General features: G+C 39.8%; 1 protein-coding gene across 1 annotated transcript in view; it reads right to left on the bottom strand.

The window, feature by feature from the left end:
* Positions 1-26,137, bottom strand: part of SEMA3C (semaphorin 3C) — a 163,070-nt gene that overhangs the window by 41,369 nt on the left and 95,564 nt on the right. The window contains exons 4-9 of the mRNA XM_037889242.2: positions 24,978-25,040; positions 17,020-17,139; positions 11,212-11,302; positions 6,326-6,445; positions 3,982-4,124; positions 1,037-1,151 (exon numbers count right to left, since the gene is read on the bottom strand). Coding sequence (XP_037745170.1) covers positions 1,037-1,151; positions 3,982-4,124; positions 6,326-6,445; positions 11,212-11,302; positions 17,020-17,139; positions 24,978-25,040 — 652 coding nt within the window. The remainder of the gene's footprint in view (positions 1-1,036; positions 1,152-3,981; positions 4,125-6,325; positions 6,446-11,211; positions 11,303-17,019; positions 17,140-24,977; positions 25,041-26,137) is intronic.

Genomic DNA, 26,137 nt, shown 5'->3' on the forward strand with positions numbered 1-26,137 from the left:
AGCTAACAACATATATCTTATCTGAAATAGAATTTATGTCCTTAGCTTCTCAAAGCAAAAGACTCTACAGTCTATTCATTGAGTTAAAGGAGATCAGGGGCAGTTGATCAAGTTTTGTCATTTTTAACTACTTAGTGGTGCACAGACAAGCCCACACTCCCCAGCTGAGGCAAAACTTGTCTGAGGTTATTTGTCCAACAAATGGGGTTCAGATCTGTGACCACGCCCATGACAATCATAGACACCAGATGGCTGCAAACACGCAGCATTAGATATGTGATCATGAAGTTAATAATCCATATTTATGTTGGAGATCCTAAAAAGACCATACACAAACATAACCTCATACAATTGTTCTGAGGGTTAGTTAGTTAATATTTGTAAAAAGCTTTGCAGATGTAAAAGCATTCATAAATTCTAAGAAATTATACTTAGTAGTAGTAGTATTTAGTATCCTCATCAACAACAAGTTCTGCTTCCAAAGAGACTTCTACCAAGTGACCCAAAGGAGCACCTGTCTTGTCATCAAAAGGGCATTAGTGGTACATAAAAACTGATACTAAAAACAGTTTAAAATACTATAAGCAAATCTTAATCATGAGCATAAACAATAGGAACAGCAACAATTATATTTTGCATTTACATCTCTCCTTTCATTGGAAGCTCTCCATGTGTTTTGCAAACATTAATTTAGCCTCTTAGTACTCCAGTGTATAGTCAAGCATTATTATTCCTGCTTCAGAGATGAGGATGATGAGGTAAAGAAATTTATAGTGAAATCTTGGCACTATTGAAGTCAATACGATTTTTGGCATAGACTTAAATGGAGCGAATATTTCACACTTAGTGACTTATCAAGGTGATACAGGAATTTTGTTGCAGAACTGGGAATCAAATTCAGATGTCCTTAACTCCCAGTATCTGTGGCTTAAGCACAAGTATATCTTTTCTCATTTGAAGTTAAGATTTTCAAATACTCACACATACAGAGGTAACATGATATAGATAATGTTTCATAAAGACTACACTGCTATACCTAATTCATCAAAGTATGTTTCCGTTCCATCCTCGTCCATTACTGAGCACACAAGTCTTGCTTTCAAGAATGTTGTCCACTTGTTTACAAGACTACGCTGTCCACCAGTATCATTCTGAAAAGCAAAATGAATTTGACAAAAGTAAAACAAAGCAAAACTAAAATGTTAATCCCTGCAATTTTTTCTCAGATTATTCTGACCCATCATCTAGCAAATACAATGCTTATATTAAAGAAAATAAACAAAAATAGGCATGAAGCAAACCCCTCTCCCAAACACCGCCAAATCTGGGAAAACACAGACCCAATTATGAATGTTGAAATTGAGGACTATCTTGAGCAAACAAAGAGAGATTAAAGTTCCACTCTATAAAATGGCCTCACAGGGGTATCAGACAACAACAATGTTAACTTTACAAGCTTGTGATGTTAGACCTCGGGCTTCAGGGTTTAGAACAATCTCTAACTATTGGGGATGACAGGAAAACTCATGCAGAGGGCTGATTATCTCATATCTGCCTAATGAAAAGTTTTTTGCACCTTCTGCTGAAGCATCTGACGTGGACTCCTGTCAGAAACAAGACACAGGACTAGATGGACTCTGGGTCTTATCCATTATGGTAATTCCTATATTACCTATGTTTGTCCATGAGAATCTTTTCAACAAAACCCCAAATGCCACTGCAATCAGATTCATTTAGATTTCCTCTCTCTATCCTTCAGTGGACATAATAGACAGAGCAGATCTTACAACTTTTCTGAGGCTGTACAACAATCACCTGGAGACTCCTGTTTGTCAGCCAACCAGACAGTAAATAACATGTTTAATTACAAGAAACGTAGGCAAAATTACCAATAAAGTATGAAAACACATATTTAATCCAGCTCTTGCCATGATGAAAAATGCTAACCAATTATTTAAATCATATTGTAAGTGGTACTATTTAGAACTTAAATAAACATCATAAAACACTAACAAGTAACATTTATGCTACGATTAAAAGTCTAGTTTTCAACAGTTTAAATACCTTCAATTTTACACAATTGTGTCTATTACTGGTAAGCACAATTGGTATTTGCAAGCCTAAGTTGGGTGCACAAGCATGACACAACCACGGCACTTTTGCATGTCTAGCCTTTGAAAATCAGGCTTTTAATAATTTTTCTATAAAATCATTTTGAAATGTGTTTGCCGTATAGAGTAAGGATCACAGTGAATTATATTAGGAAAATTTTAGGTGGAATCAGAAAAAATGTTTACAGCAAAATTCACCCCTTAGTCTCTGTCCCCCTGACCGTTCTCATTGACAGGATCTGTAAAGATGAACTATTTTAGTTAACAGAACTAAGATTAAAGTACTGCTTTAACAGAGGCATTGATAGAAATGTGCATGTAAGATGAAATAACTGGTAAATCTTTATGATGCCAGATTCAGACAAAATCTCATTAATGTACTATTCAGGTATTTGTTATCTGAGGGCAAGTGACCTGGAAGGCTCAATTCATAAGACCTAAATAACCAATTTTGTTTTATTTATAGCACACCAAAAATGGGAATATGTTTTGTTAAAACTCATCAAAACTATATTAAAATTTTGACCAGCTCTAGTTTTATTCTGCCTTTCATGTGCATGTGTAAGAGGAGTTCTACCGATGAAGGGGGAAAGTGACCTCTCTCATTTTAAACTGGAATAAAGCCTTTTCAGTAGCCTGTCCATACTTTGTTTGCAGCTAGCACAGGCTCAAGAGGCTTGGGCATTAACTTTCGTGCTGCCAAAAATGCTATTAGAATCGGTCTCCTTAACTGACCTAAAGTTAACAGAGCTCATGGCAAGTCAGGCTGACACCAGGAGGCTTGTAGCAATGTTCACTCCTTATTGAGGTTGTTATACTAGATTACTATCAACATGAAGGATCAGCTCTTGTTCCCTTTGGAATCTATAGGAGTTTGCATTGACTTCAATATAAGCACAATCAGGTCCAAGTCCTTTTAGAAGCAATCTGGACTTCATTATAACAACAACAACAACAATGTCCTAATAATGTTTAATGTCTTATTGAAAAATACCCAGAGGCCATTGGGCACCTAACCAAAAATACAAAAAATAGCAATATTGTAAGACTAGGTCATATGTCATATTGAACTGCCAGAACAGGAACTGAGCAAAAACCAAAGTGCACAGCCATTCCCCTGCACAGCCACATTACAAGCCACAGTGAATACAAAACCCCTATTAACCAGGGGAGGGAGGACCTTCAACTTGATCTCCAGTTTTGTTCCTAGGTAAGGGATAAAGAGCTTATCAGAAAAATAGAGCATTTTACAGTTTTAATTTTACATGTATCCATATCCTCAGAGAAAGAGACAGCTGCTTCAATCACACTGCAAACAAAATTCACTCTGGTTACAGAAAAAGGGAAATACAGGCAATAACTAAGGCACTGATTCTGCATGAACATTTGCACATGCTTAACTTTGACCCAGTGAAATCAATGGGACTATTCATGTGCTTAAATTAAACATGTGCATAAAGTGCAACTGTTTTAAGAATAAAAACAATGTTTTCAAATGTCTTTACATATGGGAGATTTGGTACATCTGTGATTCCATAACACTCATATCTGAATTTTGGAAAGTAAAGCAAGCTTAGGAAGCCAATGTTATTAACTACACTGCACCAGACACTGAGGTGCACAGATTCATCAAGCACTAATATTCCTACTAAAATTACAGATATATTCCAGATATATCTAACAAGGGAAGGGCTTGGCTGTATACTCAACAGCCTTTCTTCTTAATTATGGAGATGGAAGCAGGAACAGGAAATTTGCTTGTAATTGGAATTAAAGGCTTTTAAATCATTTTAATGCAATGGATTCATTTTGATTATTCAATCAAGCCAGCAAATCAGCCCCTGAAAATTGAACAAAAAATTATTCTTACTGGGCATATTCTAGCAATCATTGAATGAATCTGTTTGGTGCTGCCACTGTTGTCTGTGAGCCTCTCTTTGAAGAAGAAGTACACTTTGGCATCATTAGGGTCTGTGCCATCTGGGATGAGATGAGCATCCACAAAAATAGGCTCTGAAAAGAGACAGATACACAGCAGACAATGTGTCAATATAAGCAACTCTTGACAATTACTGATCTCCCCGGGTACCTCCACAGAAAGCATCTGCTGCTACTGCCCAATGTGCTAGGACTTGGCTCTATTCATGTGTAAAGTTAAGCACTAGTGTCAGTGTTTTCAGGACAGGGATCTGGGATGGTTTCTGTAGACTCAAGTTGATACTGGAGCAGATCTGTCTCCGTTTTCAAAAAAGCAAGTCTGATGCAGAACCAGCAGTGCTAGTTTACTACAGAGATTGAAAGCCTTGCAGGAGAAGGATCCGTGAGCAAACTAGAGAAGACTCTTTGAGGAAAAAAATGTGAGAAGAGAAACAATGATCTGAAAACCTGTTAGGAAGAAAATGAACAGATTACTTTTCAAACCTATTAAATCAGAGGGTAAAGGTTGCTGTAGGGCTACTGAAAACCAAAGCAAGGGAGACTTTGAGGATGTGTGAATGCTTGGGGAGTGAAGTTTCCTCAAAGGTATTCCTATTAGAAAATGGTGAACATATTGAAAGAAATATGCCATACAGTCTGAATGAGCACAGAGATAAAGGACTGCAGCGAGCTAGTGTCAAATTGTTTGTGTATCATAATATCACTGCAGACTACTTTTAAGTAGTCGCAGGTATCAGTGTTGCAGCCTGCAGTACACTTGCTTTCCTTTGGCAATTTTCTTGGCTAAAATCTAATGAATAGCATTGGATGACCTATATTTTCCAGTCTGGAGGTCACTTACTTCCTATTATTCATGCCATTCGATTGGTTGATATCCAATACAAACCACTTTTGACTTTTTGGTGACCTCTGATGGAAAGGTCACATTTTCAATTTTGGATATTTTCTGTACTCTTCAGTCCATTATCAATTAATATGTCACATTTCATGATGCTAGCTCAGGATGAATATGGGAATACATTGTGTGTGTCAGTCACCTTTTCCAAGCAACTGCATTATGCAGGTTTTCTAGCAATGAAGCGTTTTCTGTGCAGTCCATTTTCTAAGATACTTTGAGGGGAGTACGCAAGCTTAAGAGAATGAAGACAACTAAAGGCAAATTTTAGAAAACAGATAGAGTTTCCCTCTTTTGACATATTCCATTTATTCTGTTACAAAAAGTGCAAGTCAGTATCATAACACGTGATATCACATTAATTATGAATAAAAAGAATAGACGTGTTAGGATTTGCCCAGTAAAATTGCATGAGGTAGAAAAACCAGACTGGTTCCCCTCAATGTACCTCAGCAGGCTTGGCAGCTATAAATGCAAATCTTCAAATCAGAATGATAAATCTGGCATATTCCTATTGGGTGAAATCCACCACTGTGCAGAGTGCCAGCACAAAACCTATTGCATATGATTAACTTTAACCCAGTGAAATCAATGGGACTATTTATGTGCTTAAAATTAAGCATGGGCATAAAGTATAGCTGTTTTAAGAATAAAATAAAGCATCGTATATAAGACATGGGTGGGATCCTGGCCCCACTGAAGTCAGTGAGGGGTTTCCCATTGATTTCAATGGAGCCAGGATTTCACCCCTTGTATCTCACCCTTGCACACAGAATAGAATCATAGAATATTTGGGTTGGAAGAGACCTCAGGAGGTCATCTAGTCCAATTCCCTGCTCAAAGCTGGACCAACACCAACTCAATCACCCCAGCCAGGGCTTTGTCAAGCTGGGCCTTAAAAACTTCTAAGTCACAGAGGTGACTTTTCCTTATTTTGCCATTTTATGACAATCACATAGTTAATAAGTTATTTAAATTTACTACAGTTGATAATTAAATGTCAATAATATGAATCAAATTTTCCAATGTCAGATGATCTCAAACTATTAGGGGTTAAGAAGAAACTTCTCTGGGAGGCAGATTATCCCACATCTGTCTATAACAGGCCCTTTCCTCTGTAGTAGCTAGTTTTAGCCACTTCAGGGACAGCGTACTGGAGTAGGTGAACCATGGGTCTCATCCAGTATGGCAATTCCCATGTCATATAGAATTCCTATTCATCACACAGCGTGCATTGTCTGTGGCATGTTTTTATTCCTATTTCTTGCCCACAGTTTCCCTTAGTAGATTAATTTTAGAATGGGAAATAAAGAACTCTTTTGTTGCAAACAACCTTTCTCTTAGTCACATATCAAAAGCTTTAATGAAGCAATCGTCTTACCACTTAGCCACTTAGAATTGTGTTGGTCAGTTCTCACTGCATTCCGTTTGGTTAAACTGCGAAAAATAGCTGCATCGGTCCCCATGAAATCTATATACATTCCTGAAAACAGCTCTTCATCTGTAGAAAGTAGAAAAAGAAAAGGGAAAAAAAACCATGAATGTGTCTATATTGGCTTTTTGGGAAATCCATTTCTAGTGACCTATTTTTGTTTCAGACAGTGCCAGTTCTTTATTTGCATAGCAATCACTACACAGAAGTATCGGTCGGGTGAGAGTGGAGTTTCCTCTGAATCATGGAGCAATCATCTAGCCTAAGGAGAAAGCCTCAGATGTTGCTAAGAACCTTAGGGAACTTCATAATTAAATATAGCAGCTAACCACATGTGTAGTGAACCTTCCATTTGAAATACAGCTTAGTGACTGAACTTACATTGCTAAACACCAATGCACAGACAGGGTAATAGTAGTAAAAGGAATCAAATTCAGTTTTTTTAAAAAGTACTTGAAAAAGCTTCTGTGTTATGGAAGTAGCCAAAAATACTGGGCCAGTATTTGCAAGTGTAAATTGGCATAGCTCCAACTGAAGTCAATGGAGTTGCTGCTGTTTTGAAGGCTGACTTTGGACTCAAGCACGATTCTGTATTGCAGAAACTGGATAAGGATGCTATGAACCTGGCTCAGTGTAATGGGAAGCAACAAATACCCGCATTATATACTAGATTCAGAGTAAATTTCAATGTGGTGTGAAGGAAATTAGACATGCAACTTTTGTTTACTTTAATAGGATTAGGCACCTAAATTTCCTGAGCAGAACTCTGAAAATTCAGCCCATATGTCTATCTATATTTTCACTGGCTAATGGCAAGGCAACCCCAGAGTACAACGCAGTAGCTAAAATAATTTTTAACTTTCATGCTGGAAGCAGTGGCTGAACGAACTCCCAGACAGCTAGGTCCTTTGATGTTTTCACCCAAATGCCTTGGCTGCCATGAGTGTGTGTGGTCAAGCTGGCAAGAGCCACAAATACTGAAGCAGTTGAGGCTTTCTTTAATGTTTTGTTTGTTCTGCAGTAAGAAATACCAGTTCACCTTTGAGAGATGAAAACTCTGGAGGGTTTGTTTTTTTTTCCATTGCTTGAACCAGATCCCTACTGATTAGGCAGTAGGTAGTGCAGGCATTGTGTCACCTACATGTCTTTCCCTTAGCTGGGGTTCAATGTATGAGGGAATCCATTGCACAGGGGTAGCAACAAGTAGAGTAGAGAGGAATTTACACAATGTGGTTTGTTCCACTATTTTTATCTATATATAGCGCTGTCAGATCAATAGCGGCTTATTATGAATCTTTCTACATCAACGTGATTGCCCACAGAACCACCTGGTGTCTTATTCCTGTTGCTAAATATATTGGCTGCAATGGATCATGCCTATGGCTCTCACAGAGCTCTCATGTTCATTCCTGGAAAAAAAACAGAAAGGCTGGAATGGGGCTATGGAATTCTTAATCCTACTGCATACCAGCTTTATTAGTTATGTCTTAAGCATTCCTAGAGCCTACTAGTCTAATCAGGTATCAAATGATATCTGTCAGCTCCACTTCCTTTTGGTTTAATGCTTAAATTCCGCACAACAGTTTGTCTTTGCAGGGTAACCATTTCACACTGTTTCTCTTTGTTACTGGGGGAATTACTGAACTGATGTATGTCTGCTCTTGTAAATACCTAGGAGCATTGGTTCCGGAAATAAAGGGGGCGTGCATGTTAATTATGCCTTGCCTACCCAAAGATACATTTTTCATAGCTTTGCTTCTAAAGCGTTTTTGTAGACTGGTGAATTTCTCCTACCTTCTAATTTGTTTGTCATGTGGTGTTTTCCTCTATGGGGCCATTCACTTTTCCTGTTGTATTTCAAGCTTGTGTTCTGTGTTGCATAGGTGGAAGGCAATGCCAGAAATCGACAAGAAACAGGGACCACACGATAAAACATTTATGTCATTACACTTTACTCGTTCCAGCGGCATTGCTCAGTGCAAGAAGAGGGAGGAAAGAAGGTCTTGTGATTAAGGCACTTATCTAGGCCTCAGGAGCTCTGGGTTCAATTCCCAGCTCTGTTTTTGGCTTCCTAGTTACTCAGGCTCTCTACTCCTCCCTTAGTAGTAGTATAGTTCTCCAATTGGTTGAATCTTTTAAAAAAGAAGAAACTTTTTAAAGTGTGAGCACTGTGCATTGTGGAACCCAAATAATTCAAAGTTCAGGGAGAAATACTGCTTTGGAGATTAACTAGATATTGGGGGCCTGCTCAGTCACATAACTGGGAGATTAAAGCAGATGAAGTAACTTCTACTAAAATGAAGAAAACTCCCATGTGTCCAGAGGAGACAAGCCTTTGTCCTACTGTGTGTACAGTATCTTAGAAAAGAAGACTTTAATGGACATGCATAAACCCCAGGATGAAAAAAAGAGAAAGTCTCTATTCTTTGATGGCAGTAACTCATTTAAGAATGTGAAAACCATAATTGGTGTTTGTGAGTGGACTAGGCTATAACTGACTTTGATCAAATTCCTTTACATGCTGCACACAGATCATTGATGAGGTAAGATGGAATGCAGCCAAGAGGCAGAGTATCATGCTAGAGAAGTGACACTTTCCCTTCTTCCATGCAGACTGGAATCCCCTTCTGCTTGCATCTCTGCTCACTACCATGCCAGGCGGCCTTGGAACTTTATATTTTTGCAGGTAAGATGCAGAGATAATTCTGTTCAGTTCCTTGTCTTTGATAGAGTTTTGAGGAGAGAACCAAGGACCTGTCCCTGGAGCCCTACTCTTTCAGGTGAATGCCTGGCACTTCAACTGTGGTACCTCTCATTGATTTCAATGGGAGCTGAATGGCTAAGACACCACATGGTACTACCGTGAAAACCCAGGGCTAAATGTCTTGCTATATTGTGTGCACTTGCTATGAAACTCAACATACTGTACACAGAGGTCAACAGAATTCTTCCCTTTGTTTAAGAAAATCCTAAATAAGTTTGAGAAATCTGTGCAAGTCCTGCTCTTTCCCTTGGCTAAAAACACACTATGTTTGGGCTGCTAATTTAGGCTATGTCTATCCTAGGTGTGAATAGCAGTGCACACCAAAGTGCTGTCCTGTAACTCCCCCGTGTGGATTCTGCAGGCACCAACTCAAAGATTCCCAATTCACATTTATGTAGTCCTACGTTAATACCAACTAGCAACCTATTAGTTCACACCCATAGCTCCACACAGGGGAGTTACAGCATAGCACTTTGGTGTGCGTTGTTATTCACACCCCTGCAGTCAAAACTGCAGGGCAGCACAGATGGGCCCTCAGAGATCAGGGATTAGATACAGATTCAACATGCGAGGCTTTGGAATCAATAGTCTCTGAACACGCTGCAAATCTAAACGGCAAAGTGTATGTCTACACTGCACATTCAAGAGCACATGTGGCTCAAGCGGTTGTAGCATTGTCTGTGCTGCAGGCAGCTGCTGCTCCAGCCTGGCTGCTAGCATAGTCCTCACAATGTACTGCAGGCTGTGAATAGGCAGAGGGCAAACAAAACAACCAATTGAGCATGCTTAATGAATTCAGGGCAACGGTTAAATTAATCATCTAAGCCCTGCCATTCCAAAGTAAATTCTTTTCATTCCTTGCTGTGAAAGCCCAGTGAGGAGTTCATTATGGACTGACTAACCCAGAGTTATGGCTAACGCATATCTTGCTGCAATCTGGGAGATCTGAGGGTCTGATTACCCCTTTCCCTGTGCCTGCTGTGATCTTTTTCACCAGTGCAAAGCCAGTGCAAGTGAGGATAAAACGCTGCTAAATCAAAATGATAGGGCCTGATTCTCCTTTTGCATTAAGGCCATATTACATTTCCATCCACTTGAAGGCTCTTTATACTGCCACCAGAGTGTAAAATGGTCTTAGTGTAAACCAGAATTAGGCCTGTAGTGTTTTACACCCACTTTGCACAGGTGCAAGGCAAAGGAAAAATCTGGCCCTTAATGTGCTGGCATTTTTTCCAGCCCACAGACCATTGGAAATCAGGCATGTTGAAGTGAGGATATGTTGATTTCTCCAAGTGGAATTTGTGAGTTCTCCTTTCATTCTCTTTCAAGGTGAAATTCACCCCTGTGCAAAAGACTACACCAGGCCTATGCCCCACTTAAATCTCAACAAAGAGCTTAGGTGGGACTGAAGTGGGGCACAGGCATTGTGCTGGCCCTGTGTGCCAAGGTTTCACTCTCACTGAACACTCTACCAGACAACCTACAGTGAGATGTCAAGGGAACCAGCTGTCACACTCTCTGCCCTTTCATATGGAAGTGAATTGCTAAATTTATAGTCAATGATACAGTAGGGGTGAAGGGGTAAGTAAAAAAAGCCAGCTGCAGAGTGAAGAGCCTGGCAGTAGCTGGTGGCCTCAATAGCAGAGACAACAAATATGAAATGCAGAATAACTCGAAAGACTCCAGCAGGCTTTGCTTCCCTAACTACATGACAATGAGAAGCAGGAACTGGCTATGATGAATGAAGTCAAAAAGTTTTTAAACATAAAAAAATGGTTAAGATATTTAAAAGCTGAAGCTAAACCTGGGAAAATGTGAAAGATGAAAAGGGGACAATCTCTTGCTCTCTATTCCTCCCTCCCTCGTTGCTGCTTCCTTCTGCATTTCCTTCACACATCCATGCTTAGCTCCAGGCAGGACTTCAGGAGATGCCTGACAAGCAGTCTGAACACAATGGTTTCCTTTTCACAGGGTGTGCCCTGTGCTCCATTTGTTTATGACACCCCATCATTTCACACTCTGCTCAGTAATAATGATTTAAGCCTCCAGGATCCTTGGTTATTTTACTTACTGATCATAACAGATACTGTGTTCACATTAGGGTTGAAAGAGCAGCGCCCCTTCCCCGATTCAGACTTGGAGTCGATCATGAAGACTTGCTCCTGCAATATAGACATGCATGTCACTGCTGATATTTAGAAACCTTAGAAATGAAAATAAAGTCAGAGAGGCCTTTTTTTCCTTTGTTGTTCTCCACAATTAGAATAGTCAGCACTGGTGTGGATTTTTGCTTTACTACTTACAATAAAACTGTCTTATGCTGAGTTTTCATTATCTTCTCACTTGTACCCAATTATTTTCACTGTAATTACAAATGCAATACACTCTCAAATGTAGGAAGTATCCTCTGAGTTTAGCTGAGCTGCTCGGTCTGTGGTCCACCTAGCTTATATGTTGGCAATAACATCTGCAGACATTTTTTCTATAGTCTTGGAATTACCTATGAATTACCTGATGAATTCATTGTGGTATTTATATCAGGGGCCTAGCATAAAGCACTTGCAATAAACTACTCTAGTAATAATACACGAGAATGCAAGCCTCTCTTTTCAACTGTCAGCTTGTCATATTATAAATCAAAAGGGCCTAGATTTTTATGGGTATTCAGATGTTGCTGTGCTCAGTGTCGCAACGCCTAACTGATTTAGAAGTCTAAATCTCATTTTCAAATGAGATTTAGGCATTTAGGAATCTAAATGCCATCAACAGTCAATGGCATTTAGACTTCTACGTGACTAAATCTCTTTTGAAAATGACATGTAGGCTCCTAAATCAGTTAGGCATTGCAACACTGAGTGCAATGACACCTAAACAGCTTTAAAAATCTGGGCCTGTCTCCTTACCTCGCTTCCAAAATAATTCCTAAAGCACACTCATTTTCTTCAGAGCATTGTCTCTTGGATTACGCTCATTGCTCAGACACTATGGTGGTAGGTGCCTTACAGATAACAAAAGCAAGTGTAGGACTAGCTCTCTTACTGCTGTTAGAAGACAGCAATCTTGTTTAGATGGTATAGGTCATGCACAACACTACAATTCAAAAATGGGTGAGGTGTTTAGGTTAAGAAGAAGCAATCTGGACCTTTACCTGTTCCTTGAACAGAAGCCATCTTTGATTAACTCGCTTTCCCACCCCATCTTGGTGTCCCTCTTAATTTACTGACTCCAGCCAGTACCAGAAAAAGAATTGCAAGGATAAGAAAGGATTTTAGGCTATTTCTGTCTCAACCAGAAACAGGTAATTCACAAGTATTCACAAGAAAGCCAATCAGAATGAAGTTTTTGTGATGTGGATGCCAATCCAGAAGAAACTGGAATGAGTTATGTGATGCTGGCAGACCAGGTGCCAGCTCATGCCAAGGCCCCCAGGTCTCAGCTGAACACTGACAAAGACAGAGCTGGAACCAGTCTGGCTCACCTGTGTGCGAGTACGGTTAAATATGTATTAGAGTTATAAAAATGTACCTTGGTGTTCAAACTTTAACGCAGGCAGCAATTTACAAGCATTCCATAATTTCACTTATACCATCTGTATCCCATGTTATAAGGTAACATTCAAGTGTTTGCTCTGCAGGGGCGTGAGCAGGAATTTAAATGTGACCATTTTTGGAGGGGCACATTAAACACACACAATTGAAAGGTTCATCTCTCCCCCCCCCCCCACACACACACGACCATCCAGATTTCTCGGGGGGCAGTGGCTCCTACAGCCTGGGGAGGGAGGAAGCAGCACAGCAGTTGCCCAACGAAAGAAGGCCCATAGACACCAGACAAACCATTGTGGAACATCAGAGGACAAAAGACTTTGTTGATTGCTCCCCCACTGCTAGGAAGAGGAGACATGCAACTGAATTCCTCCCAGTGGCTGAATTTGCAACTCAAAGAGAAGTGGCGAAGGGATTAAAAAGCCCTAAGGAGGAAAAATTGCATTTTTTATGCTGCTTGGACTCTGAGGGGCAATGATTATTAAGCTTACACAAAACATCCCCAGTGCTTTGCCTGGGTTAGCCATAGAAGCTTCTATTGCCCTCTGAAACTTAAGATGGGAACTCATTTGTGTGTGTATGTATTTACCTGCTTTAACCTTGTAAATAACTTTTTATTTCATTTTCCTAGTTACTAAATCTTTAGATAGTTTATTATAGGATGGGTTACCAGTGTTGTCTTTGGTGTGATATCTAAGGTGCAATTGACCCAGGATAAGTGACTGGTCCTTTGGGACTGGGAGTAACCAGAATATTGCTGTGATCTTTGGTGTAAGGGACTGTCTATCCCAAAGGTAAGCTTATCTGAGTGGCAAGATAGATCAGAGTACCCAAGGGGACTATCTGTGACTCCATGTTCAAGCTAAGATAGTGCCTGACGAGTTCACACTTGATAATGTGTTGGCAAAATCTAAGTATAGAACTGACATGCAATATGGGGTTGATACCCTGCTTCTTAACAGTCTGCCCTGAGGTTGGTACTCACACTCTGGAGCCACTGTAAGACAGCTTGACAAGAGCACCAACTCATTACTTACTCCTTCCCTAATAAGACCAAGCACGATGGAACCTAGATGCCACACAGGCCACTAAACAACCATCTGAGGGTAATAAATTTGGTCTCTACTAACTTGAGACAGATTTTTAAATGTTCACTAAAAGCTGCAAGTTCCCAAATTCCATTACTTACTTATCTATCTATCTATCTATCTATCTATCTATCTATCTAATCTAATGCTGTGGAATCTTATCTCTGTATCCCATCACTATAGTCATTAGACAGATCTTCTAAACAAAGTTTCGAACCTAAGTATAAGTCTGACTATGTTCTCTGTTTTCTTAATGAATATGTAGTTTGATACTAATGTATATTACTATTTTATACTTATTGTACACTACTCCAAAATGCCCAACTGTTGCACTGGCAATTTGCCAGGAGCCCCAGGACCACATATATTTTGCAAATGTGTTAAGTTATTTTTTCTTAGCCCATCATAAATCCACACAGCCATAACATTTGCTTCTACTTGCACCCACTCTGATATTAGAATAACACTTGGTTAAGTTCACAGTAATCACATTCTGCAAATGATTAGCCTTTTCCTCACCTGTTCTTGCAGGGAGAGTTTAACACAAGTCTACATTTTATGATGGCAAGAGTAGCATTCAGCTCTGCAAAGAACATTTTCCTTTGGCCAGTGTATCAAGGCACAGAATGAGAAAGGGAAGCAAAGAATGTTTTCATAAACTGCGTCAGGGAAATACAATTTAACCAGAGATGGCCAAATCCTGCCTCCCTAGTGAGGGCTCTCTAGCTGGGAACACGATGCCTTTTTATTGCAATCATGTATTAACCAAAACCTGAGACCTGGCTCCCATAAGTGCCAGGCTATGGTGCTGTCATGCTGGGTGGTGTTTTATGGTTTCCAGGGAGTGTGCAGCAGAAATAGATGTGCCTGTTTAAAATAGCAATTTTACACCTGCAAAAACAACCATTTGTTTGTGGAAAACAGTGACAAATTCAATGTGAAATCATGGTTTATGCAAAAGCAAAGGAAACACAACTTCTCAATAGTCCCATCAGCACGACATAATTTTTCACTCAGCTCTCCTAATTACGCATTTGCCATAGGTACAGAGGGAAATACTTGAATTTAAATCTGTACTCTTTAAAGTGCTTTGCTATTGTTGGCCTGTGCAGTACCAGCAATGAGAGTGCAATGCCTAGTCAAGTGTCTGACAGACTCCAGACGTCTGAGACAGCAGTTTATTTAATCAATTGTTCCTAGGCATGTAGCTACAGAGACAAGCTAAGTGAAGCCAACTCTACTCTCCAAGACGTGTCTTTATTTTTAACTTCAGAATTTTAACATCTTGCATCATCTTGAAGCCTCGTGTTATTTAAAGTGAAATGACTTTTCTGACAACAAAGAAATCAGATTCAATATTTCTGTAGTGCATGGTATAACTGCTACATAATGTTTTAAAAGATATCATATTGATTATTCTACAGATGGGATCACTTTCAATTTTAAAATTAATTTCCTGATTAAATTAAATTAGAATTAATGTCACCAGGATGGAACGACTGAGAGTTCCTAATTAGTTGAGAGCAGAAGAGTAGATTTCTATTGTAGAGAGATCCATTCATTCCAGAGATTCATTCCAGGGGTTCTGTGCTGTTGAACCCAGGCTCCTAAGCCCCAATGGCAGACCGTTTTCTAGAAGTGGAAGTACAGCGATTCAGTCTGCACAGTCTACTTGGGGGCCTGGAGCCAGCCAATGCTCCCCCAAATTACTGGGGACCATTTCATGGAAGGGTGGGGCAAGGCCTGCCAGGAGATGCACTGATCTGTAGCCCCTCCAAGCAGTTTGTGTTTGAGGGTTGAGAATTTCGAACCCAGTCCTCTCCCTTTGAAATCAGTGGCCAAACCCACATGGACTTCTACAGAAGCAGAAGCAGACATTTACAGCTGCCTTCCCGTGGCAGAACTCAACGCTAGCACTGCCTGCCCTTCCCCTGCAGCAAAGCTGTTTCTCCATGTGCATGAAAACATACCGCTGCTTTCTGTGCCTGTAAGAGTCAGTCTGACCCAAACTCTACCACAGTGCCAGGACTCAGATGAGAACTTTCCTTTTTCCTTTCCCGACTCCATGTATTGCTTACTACATTTGTACAGAAACAAACATTTCATTTTCAAATCATGAAGTCTGGAAAATGCATTTATGAAACTCCTGGGCTTTTACATGTTTAACCAATACAATCAAATTGAAAGCAGGCAAACTAACTCAGGTAATGTACTAAGAGGCTGCTCTTTACAAGAAGCACTTTGGCTAGCTATTATTCCATGACAGTGCAGTATGTGGGAAGGAGAAAATGGTTTATGATTTAAAATGTAGGAGGACAACTAGTACTTAGTAGCACAAATTATGCTGCCTGGAAGGGAAAACAAAAAACAAGAAACAGGTGTGTGGAGGGGAATCTTTTTTAAATGGTAGATGGGTGGTAAACTTTACAGGACAATTAGACTTGTCACAAGAAGACTTTAGAAAGTTACTGTGATACTTAACCCTTTAATTCTTGAATGCTCTGTTACCATATGTAAACTAAGTTGCTTCTGTGGTTCTTAGGAATTAAATCAGGATACCTCAATTGGAGCCATCAATGGAAATAAGCAGATTTACACCAGCTGAGGATCTCACCCTGATATGTTAATCGATGACCCAACCTTGCAGCATCTATTCAGGCACAACTTTTCTTGTCAATGAGGTTTCAGTGGGAGCTCTACCCGAACAGAGATTGCAGGTTCAGGATTGTAGGTCCCCATCCTGCAAACACTTACCCTGGTGAGTATGTGACCCAGAGGAGTAGTCCTATTGAACTTAACAATACTACTCCCATGGATAAATGCCTTGCAGGATGGGGAATAAGTGAGGGACCTTACTGAGTTTTCTTCTACTGCTATTTATTTCCAAAGATTTCTCCCAGTTTTGGATGACAAATTAGGAATGAATGAACCAGTTCAGATAAAATGAGAACTAGCCAAACCTTACCCCAAAGTCTGAAGTGAACTTTTCCTGAGACTAATACTATCAAACCATTTTCTATTTTTATGCATGTCATGCTCTCTGGTAGCAGCTGGGACTGGAAACAGAAGTGTCAGAAAACCAGGAGAATGGCTGTTCTTGTGCTATTTGTAGCCTGACTGGACAAAGTAACCTCATGAGATCTCCAAGCCCAGTTTCGAAACTCATCCTCGTTGGATAAGTGTATTTGTCCAGCACTAAAAGTATCCAGCACAGAGAGCATGGGAACAATGAATGAAAACACTTACCTCAGACCTGCGCCCTCTGTTGAGGTATGTGCATACTGGGCTGAATGCTCCACTCCCACAGACGTACAAATGGGTGCGATTGAAGGTCTGTATCACACGTACATAATTTCCACAGCCATGCTGTAGGGAAAGAAAAAGACTTAATAAATATGCATGCAGACAAAATGTATTGAATGTTGGGAAACACAAAGGAATAGGAACAGCTGATAATTTTAATGCTGTCCTTGTCAACTTCTTTATTACAATACTTTCTGTTGCAATTAGTCTCATTATTTAGGATAAACTCCCTTGCTCCCTTTCTCATTCCTTGTATAGAGCCAAATCCATGACCCCTGTCCAAAAGCTTCAGTCAACAGGCTTTGTGCAAGTGTTGGGGGCTGGAGCAGGGACTCTTGTTCTCATCTGAAAAGCTATGGCTACTTCACTTCTCGTCCACGGGGAGTTTTGGCCAGCAGGGCTACATAGCCGTAAACCTACAAGCCATGCCTGTGCCCTTTCTTCCAGCCTGTTCTGTTCTCCGGATTGCCATGGATGGGCCAGCATGGAGTATGCAGAAACCAAGGACTCTAGAGAGGCTGAGGAACTGGGGATGTTTAGTCTACGGAAGAGAAGAATGAGGGGGGATTTGATAGCTGCTTTCAACTACCTGAAAGGGGATTCCAAAGAGGATGGCTCTAGACTGTTCTCAGTGGTAGCAGATGACAGAACAAGAAGTAATGGTCTCAAGTTGCAGTGGGGGAGATTTAGGTTGGATATTAGGAAAAACTTTTTCACTAGGAGGGTGGTGAAACACTGGAATGCGTTACCTAGGGAGGTGGAATCTCCTTCCTTAAAAGTTTTTAAAGTCAGGCTTGACAAAGCCCTGGCTGGATGATTTAATTGGGGATCAGTCCTGCTTTGAGCAGGGGGTTGGACTAGATGACCTCCTGAGGTCCCTTCCAACTCTGATATTCTATGATTCTATGATTCTCCATGTTCAGCTTCTCTATAGCCCGCTCTTTTTGCTCAGAGTACCACAGCATATCAGGGCCATCCACAAAGGGGTCCTGATCCTCTCCCCACAGGCCAGGAGTAATTCTCATTTACTTCAATAGGAGTTACCCATGCCCTGCAAAGGGAGAATCAAGCCCCTGAGGGAAAGCAGGCTTTTGCTCTTAATCTGCAGTGCCCTCAAGGAAGTCTCTGTAAAGAGGTCATGCCTTTTCCCAGTTATTGCTGGGTTAAACACCACCATTTCAGAGGTGGAAGCCGTTGGAAAAAAACAGCACCTATTACTTGTCTAGACAACTTCCCTTCAAAATAATAAGAGCCTGAGAAGCTCATAGCATGAGCAAATCCCCAATGGATGTGAAATCTTGCCCAATATTGAAAACCTGCTTTAACGATTTCAAAGCAGCACACATAGAGCAAATATACAGGTACGATCAGCGGTGCTCTGCATTCTGCTTTGAGCAGGGGGTTGGACTAGATGACCTCCTGAGGTCCCTTCCAACCCTGATATTCCATGATTCTCTCCCATTCTCCTGCTAGCATCCCTTTCCTTTCAGTCCCCCTTTTTTTTCACACTGATTAGCTGCTGCTGCCCTTTAGATTAGCTCAGGTACCCAGATGTTTCTTTTCCATATTTTTAGTTATCAATAGCCCAGTTCTGCCCTCGTATTCAACCGGGTAACATTCCTTGAAGTCACTGAGAACTGTGTGTGCATAAAGGGTTCATGGTTGGAACCTAGGCTATCAATCACTCCCGTGCTAATCATGGGAGCTAATCCTTCCTCAACAGGCTGCCCATTTTGTTTATATTTGAAGACATTCACATTTTCAGTTCAATATATAATGGCACTCTGCTATGACACCTGTTTATAAAGGCACCCAAAAAGTGGTTCTATAACTGTCAGGAGTTCTGTGCTGGTGGGACAAAAAAGCTTCCCCATTAGAAATGCAGTGCAGCAAATAGCAAGGAGGTTTAACTGTTATTGCATTAAATGAGTTATTATGGGAGCCTTATCAAAATAGACAATTTTCCTAAAGCTGAGAGCTGTCCCTACATCCTTCCGCTTCCCCACATCTAATAAGTCACTGCTGCACCTCAAGAGCTGCTTGGCTGTGCGGTCGTGCTGTCAAAATCAGTCCTGCCCAGGAAATATCTCAGTGTTGTCTACTTGTGCTGTGGGTGAAGAGGAGGAGAGGAGCTAGTCAAAGACGCACTACTGGCTCATATGCACCACGTAACTTCATGCCAGGAAGGCAGAATGCTGCTTCAATGTTTGTTCCTGTCAATGGGGGCTTTACAGGAACAACTCTACATAAAGGATTCTGTGTTGGGTAATCTTATAAAAAAGCTCCTTGTAGAGTAAGACAGGGAGACTATGGTTTGATGAATAGTACCTGAGTGTAACACAGGGTTGTTCTCTACTGTTACCAAGGATAAAGCCCCTCCAGTAATCATTGTGTCTTCTTTCCACTGTATCTGCAGCCAGGGTATGGAGATAGCTAGAGGAATCTGACATTCCTTTAAGGACAGCATTGTGAGCTCATGTTTTAACATTTACTGTGCCCTCATCTCTCCTCTGTGGTGATTAACAGGCCGGTTACACAATCTGGCTCAATACTGATTTTCTGAGATTTTAATTTGCCTCACAGAATGAGGTCAGGGAGCCGGTTCTGAAATTGTTCTTTCGATCCCTTGCTGATGTTTATTATTCCCCAGTGTAGTGCCAATGATCTCTCCCTATGATTTTATAAATGACTAAGCTAGGTGATTCTCTTACAATCCCCATCCCATTAAAACAGGGCATTGTAACTTAAATCCTTTAAAAAAAATAGCATTGGAATCTGAAGATCTTTGATTCAGCAAAACTTATCTTTTTAGTATCTTATTTGCCCTTTCTAGCTATTATGTTACCTTATTCTTCTTTAACGGCTGACTTGTCTGAGGTCACATGATAGCACAGAGACAGCTTTGGTTGGGAATGCAAATGATCAGTTTGTCATGAGCTCATGTGTTACTGGGTATTTCCACTGCAAATAATGTCAATAATCGTGAAATCGGGGTGAATTATTTGGAATGTTAAATTGCTTTGACAAGAATTGCACTTGATTGATTTTGTCATCTTTAGCTGATAAGGTATCATTTCTCTTCCACCTTCGGAAATTCTGATAAATAGCCATGGCCTCTAGAAAAAAGACTGGGAATTCTGCTTAAGCTAAGCCTCATTTTGGCTTTCCATATCTCTTCAGTAGTAGAGGCAGATTTCTTATACTTGAGAAATATTTCCAGAATTGCTGGATGTCTCTGATATAATAATTCCAACCCAGATATTCACGTCCTCTCATAATGGTTATTACAATGTGCTACCTATTGGAATTTTGATTTTCCGCTAACATTACTTGTATTCAACAGGAACAGAATATAATGGCTAAGATTCTGATGGGGACTAGAGAATGTATTTGTGCTATCCTATTTACGCTGATACCTATTGAATTGTGGACGTACTATATAAACCTTCATGAAGAGGGACACTAATTTTTGAATATTAGTGATTGCTCACTTTTCTGGACATTGCCTGAAGTAAAGTATGCTTGCATTTGCATATGTAACTTTTTGCATTGTCAATCAATTAGTTATTATGCATTGACTTTTTAGGAGCTACTAGATTTTGAGCTCACTATCAATGGTGTAAATGAAGAGTATTTCCAACAAATTCAATGGAATAATACCAATGTAAAACAGATACAAGTGAGATGAAAATCCAGCCCTGACTATATAAAAAATCAAGAATGCTCAACTGCACTCCAAAAACAAGTCAATGGCAAAGAGTCCAACTGACTTCAATGAATTTTTGATCAGACCCATCACTGATTTCAGTGGAAGCAGAAGCTGGCTTTTTACCTTCATAGTCATATATTCGGACAGACTTTTATTTCTTATTAACTCTTTAGGGTGGACCAAGTGTTAGGGTCACATATTTAAAGTGTCTTCACCTAAGACTTTAGTTTTGTACCTGCAATTTTGGATCTACAATGAATGACAGACACAAAAAAGCAGATGGAATTAAATGTGAGTGCAAATGATAGGATTCCCATATTTTAAATACTTGATTGGGCTTGTAGTGGAATGTGGAGACAATCAATTGCAGGTGCAAAAACAGAGGCTGTATTTAGCAATGTGGCCTTTATTGCTAATCATACGGTAAAGCATCCCGAGATGCTTCATTATGGAAAAATGCTATAAAAGTCTCACTCTTGAGTAATCAACTTTAAAAGAAACTCCTTGGAAAATAGAGATTTGTGAGGTTTGTTTGTTTTATTTTTTTGTTTTTTTTCCATGGAGCACACATTTTGTATATTGCACTCAAGGCAAAAGCACCTTCCATGCTGTGATGTATTCTTGCTGCAAAAAGGGTCACTATATGTTTGGAGACTTGAATAAGACTGATGATCTCACTATATTAAAAAAAATCCCCAAACTTAAACCAACCCATAACTCTTAAAATGCAATTATATACTGCTCAATTTTGTATTCTCTATGTTTAATGCAGTTTAACAAGCTACCAGATCCAGGCTGTTGCAAGCTGTAACAGCAACAATGTAAAGAAATACTAAAATGTAGCAGATGACACATATGCCTTAAGAAAAACCACATATTTTAATTCTATTATAATCTAGAAAGGAAAAACAGATATGTTACTGTCTCAACCCTACTTTATTTATTTAAAGAATCATTTTGTTGCTGTGGAGCACTAGAACATATTATTTTCTAGAGTTTTACTGAAAAGGCTACATTGCATTATGCTCAAGTAGGTCCAATATATTTTGTTTTCCTTTCCTTTAATTAAAAGTACATTGAACTATGATAGACTCAGGAAAACATAATTTTAATGTAAGTCTGATTTTGGTTAGTGAGTTCACTATTTTAGTATGACAGTGCCTGGAATGAGCATTTAATGTCACCATTACATTTAATTTGGCATTAGGAAATGTGCAACTAATAAAATATTTTCAAGCTGTATTGTACCTGAAATATGGTAACTCTGGACCTGTTTCGAAGTCCATTGAAATCAATAGGACTTTCCCATAGACCTCAAAGAGTTTTGGATCAGGCCCATTGTTTCCAAAGGAATATTCTTTCTTTTATATTGCATAATTCCAGGATCACTTTACTGAACATCAGTGGTGTGGTCCTGGATTTAAACCAGCATGAAAGCATGATCCAAAGCCCATTAAAATTAATGGAAAGACTCCTCTTGACTTTGCTGAGCTCTGGATCAGAACATCAATGAAAACAGAATTCAACCAACAAGGACAAGTGCAGAGTCCTGCACTTAAGACGGAAGAATCCCATGCACCACTACAGACTAGGGACCGAATGGCTCGGCAGCAGTTCGGCAGAAAAGGACCTAGGGGTTACAGTGGATGAGAAGCTGGATATGAGTCAACAGTGTGCCCTTGTTGCCAAGAAGACCAACGGCATTTTGGGATGTATAAGTAAGGGCATTGCCAGCAGATCGAGGGACGTGATCGTTCCCCTCTATTCGACATTGGTGAGGCCTCACCTGGAGTACTGTGTCCAGTTTTGGGCCCCACACTACAAGAAGGATGTGGAAAAATTGGAAAGAGTCCAGCAGAGGGCAACAAAAATGATCAGGGGACTGGAACACATGAGTTATGAGGAGAGGCTGAGGGAACTGGGGATGTTTAGTCTGCGGAAGAGAAGAATGAGGGGGGATTTGATAGCTGTTTTCAACTACCTGAAAGGGGGTTCCAAAGAGGATGGATCTAGACTGTTCTCAGTGGTAGCTGATGACAGAACAAGGAGTAATGGTCTCAAGTTGCAGTGGGGGAGGTTTAGGTTGGATATTAGGAAAAACTTTTTCACTAGGAGGGTGGTGAAACACTGGAATGCGTTACTTAGGGAGGTGGTGGAATCTCCTTCCTTAGGTATTTTTAAGGTCAGGCTTGACAAAGCCCTGGCTGGGATGATTTAGTTGGGGATTGGTCCTGCTTTGAGCAGGGGGTTGGGCTAGATGACCTCCTGAGGTCCCTTCCAACCCTGATGTTCTATGATTCTGTGAACCAAGTGCCTTCTGAAGATTGGTGCTGGGGAAAAAACAATTTCTTTGTGTCACATTAGTAACTCCAGTGCTTAAATTCTTTTATGGAAAAATTGTTGTGTCCGAGGCGATGATGTAAGTGAAGACTGGGATCATTTCAATAAGGGGTGTGGCATCTTCCCATTTGGCAACGAAATGGCAAATGAAATTTAATGGGGATCAATGTAAAGTAATGCACATTGGAAAAAATAACCCCAACTATACGTACAATATGATGGGGACTAATTTAGCTACAACTAATCAGTAGAAAGATCTTGGAGTCATCGTGGATAGTTCTCTGAAGATGTCCACGCAGTGTGCAGCGGCAGTCAAAAAAGCAAATGGGATATTAGGAATCATTAAAAAAGGGATAGAGAATAAGATGGAGAATATCTTATTGACGTTATATAAATCCATGGTACGCTCACATCTTGAATACTGTGTACAGATGTGGTCCCCTCATCTCAAAAAAGATATACTGGCATTAGAAAAGGTTCAGAAAAGGGCAACTAAAATGATTAGGGGTTTGGAACGGGTCCCATATGAGGAGAGATTAAAGAGGCTAGGACTTTTCAGCTTGGAAAGAGGATACTAAGGGGGGATATGATAGAGGTATATAAAATCATGAGTGATGGAGAGAAAGTGAATAAGGAAAAGTTATTTACTTGTTCCCATTATATAAGAACTAGGGGCCACCAAATGAAATTAATGGGTAGGAGGTTTAAAACAAATAAAAGGAAGTTCTTCTCCACACAGCGCACAGTCAACCTGTGGAACTCCTTGCCTGAGGAGGTTGTGAAGGCTAGGACTATAACACGGTTTAAAAGAGAACTGGATAAATTCCTGGAGGTTAAGTCCATTAATGGCTATTAGCCAGGATGGGTAAGAAATGTTGTCCCTAGGCTCTGTTTGTCAGAGGGCGGAGATGGATGGCAGGAGAGAGATCACTTGATCATTACCTGTTAGGTTCATTCCCTCTGGGGCACCTGGTATTGGCCACTGTCAGTAGACAGGATACTGGGCTGGATGGACCATTGGTCTGACCCAGTATGGCCATTCTTATGTTCTTATGTTAAGATTGGGGAGAACAGCAAATGTCGCTGTCTATTTGTTTGAGCACACCAATTTTCTTTGTGTGTGTGAAACAAGCAAATGTATACAGGCCTTAGTACCTGATCCTGCAATGAGAGGAATGCAGGCAGATACCTACGCCCACACACAGCTCCACACTGAAGTCAGGATCTGCACAGACCCACCTACAAAATTGTGGCTTCAGTGTATAACTGTTTATCACAGCATATCTTTGGTTTTCATTTCCCATGTATAGTTATAGTGTGTGTCAAATTTACCTGTTTTAAGGAAGCACTGCTATTTTTCAGATATCTGCCTAAAACACTGTGTTAGAGAACTAATACAAGTGGGGTTTTTTTTATGACCAATTCTGTGTGCTGTTGGAATGTGAAGAATAACCACGGCATTCGCAAAGATTCTTTCCATAGAAAAGACTATATATTGTCTGGGAGCTAGTCCAGGCACTGACATTATCATTAGCTCAGCAGTCTACAATATATTCTCCGGGAGATACTTGGAACAAGCATTATTAATGCTATCCATCACTAACAAAAAACAAAACAAAAATCATAAATCCAGTAGTGAAAGTGAGCAATGTACATATTTTTTTCCAGACAAAATCTGAAGACGTATACTGTGTAAATATTCTCATTTTCCAGAATTTCACTTTACCGTTTGACCTGCAGAGTATTAAAAAAGAAAAGCCCACACCCCTTACATCTTGCTTTCAGCTGCACTCAAGGTGCTCTGACTCAATGGCCAAATATTTAATTGTGTGTGTGTGTGTATAAAACTTACTGTAGGATCTTTGCCAGCCATTTTGCACTCTTCAACTTTGATTGCTGATGCTGGCCAGAAAATCTATTTGGAAAGAAATAATAATTTAAGGAACTACATAATTTTAGTTGAATATATACAACATTCATCACCCCATCTAGTTTATGCTAACAGGTTTCCTTCAAGGTATTTCTGAGTTCACAAAGTCAATATTTTTACAGATTTCATACCTTTTTTGCTAGGGAAAAATATTTCTGCCACATATTTTTCTGACAGAAATCCAGTTTAAACAGTAAAGAGAGTTTTACTTTTCCCTACAAGTCTGGATTAGGCATGCATCAGTTTAAAACATGGGCCCTGAAAAAACTGTTGCTTTTATTCTTTTATAAAAGTTTATTTTTACATAAAAACAATGGTAAATGAGAGCTTTGTATTTTAGGATGCAATATTGAAAATAATGGGCCAGATCCTCAGCTGTAATAAATTAGTGTAGCTTCCCTGAAATCAATGGAGACAAGCTGATTTATACTAGCTGAGTATCTGGCCTAAAGTTTGCTGCTCCAGTTAAGGATTAGTTAACCAACCTGGACAAACTACTAACCCCACTGAACTTTTGCTATTCTGTACAACTGAACAAAAGAACTTTAGGATTAAAACGTTTCTGAGGTTCTGAAATCTTTGGATACCGGATACATTTTTATTAATATCCCTATGCTACTTCCAGGGATGGTCCATGACTTGAAATCGGAACTGCTGAAATACAGCAAGAAAGGCTGTTATTATAGTGTTTCTCTTTTGGAAGCAGAAGCAGAAGTGCTGGATATCTCATGAGAAAATGTGTTCTCTTAAAATTTCCAGCTGAATTTAGCAGAATCTGTTTCAAGATCAGAGTTGAAACAGAAAAGGCATTAATAGAGAAACACTCTCTATACTCACTCTTCATAGGTGGGTTAGGCTGATAAGGAAAAGTAAATCAGAATTCTGTCTCAAGATACCACTGGCAATATCATAACAATAAAAAGAGCATTGTGATGACAGACTTGAGTCTAAATGTATTTAGCTGATGGTTCATTTCTGTGCATCTTTCCTATATTAAAAATATTATTATTTCAATAGATGTTTTAGTGATATTTAAGCAAATGAATCGCAACATAAAAGAGATCATGTTGAACAGAATCTCC

Source organism: Chelonia mydas, chromosome 1, assembly GCF_015237465.2.
Source record: "Chelonia mydas isolate rCheMyd1 chromosome 1, rCheMyd1.pri.v2, whole genome shotgun sequence".
Taxonomy (NCBI): domain Eukaryota; kingdom Metazoa; phylum Chordata; order Testudines; family Cheloniidae; genus Chelonia; species Chelonia mydas.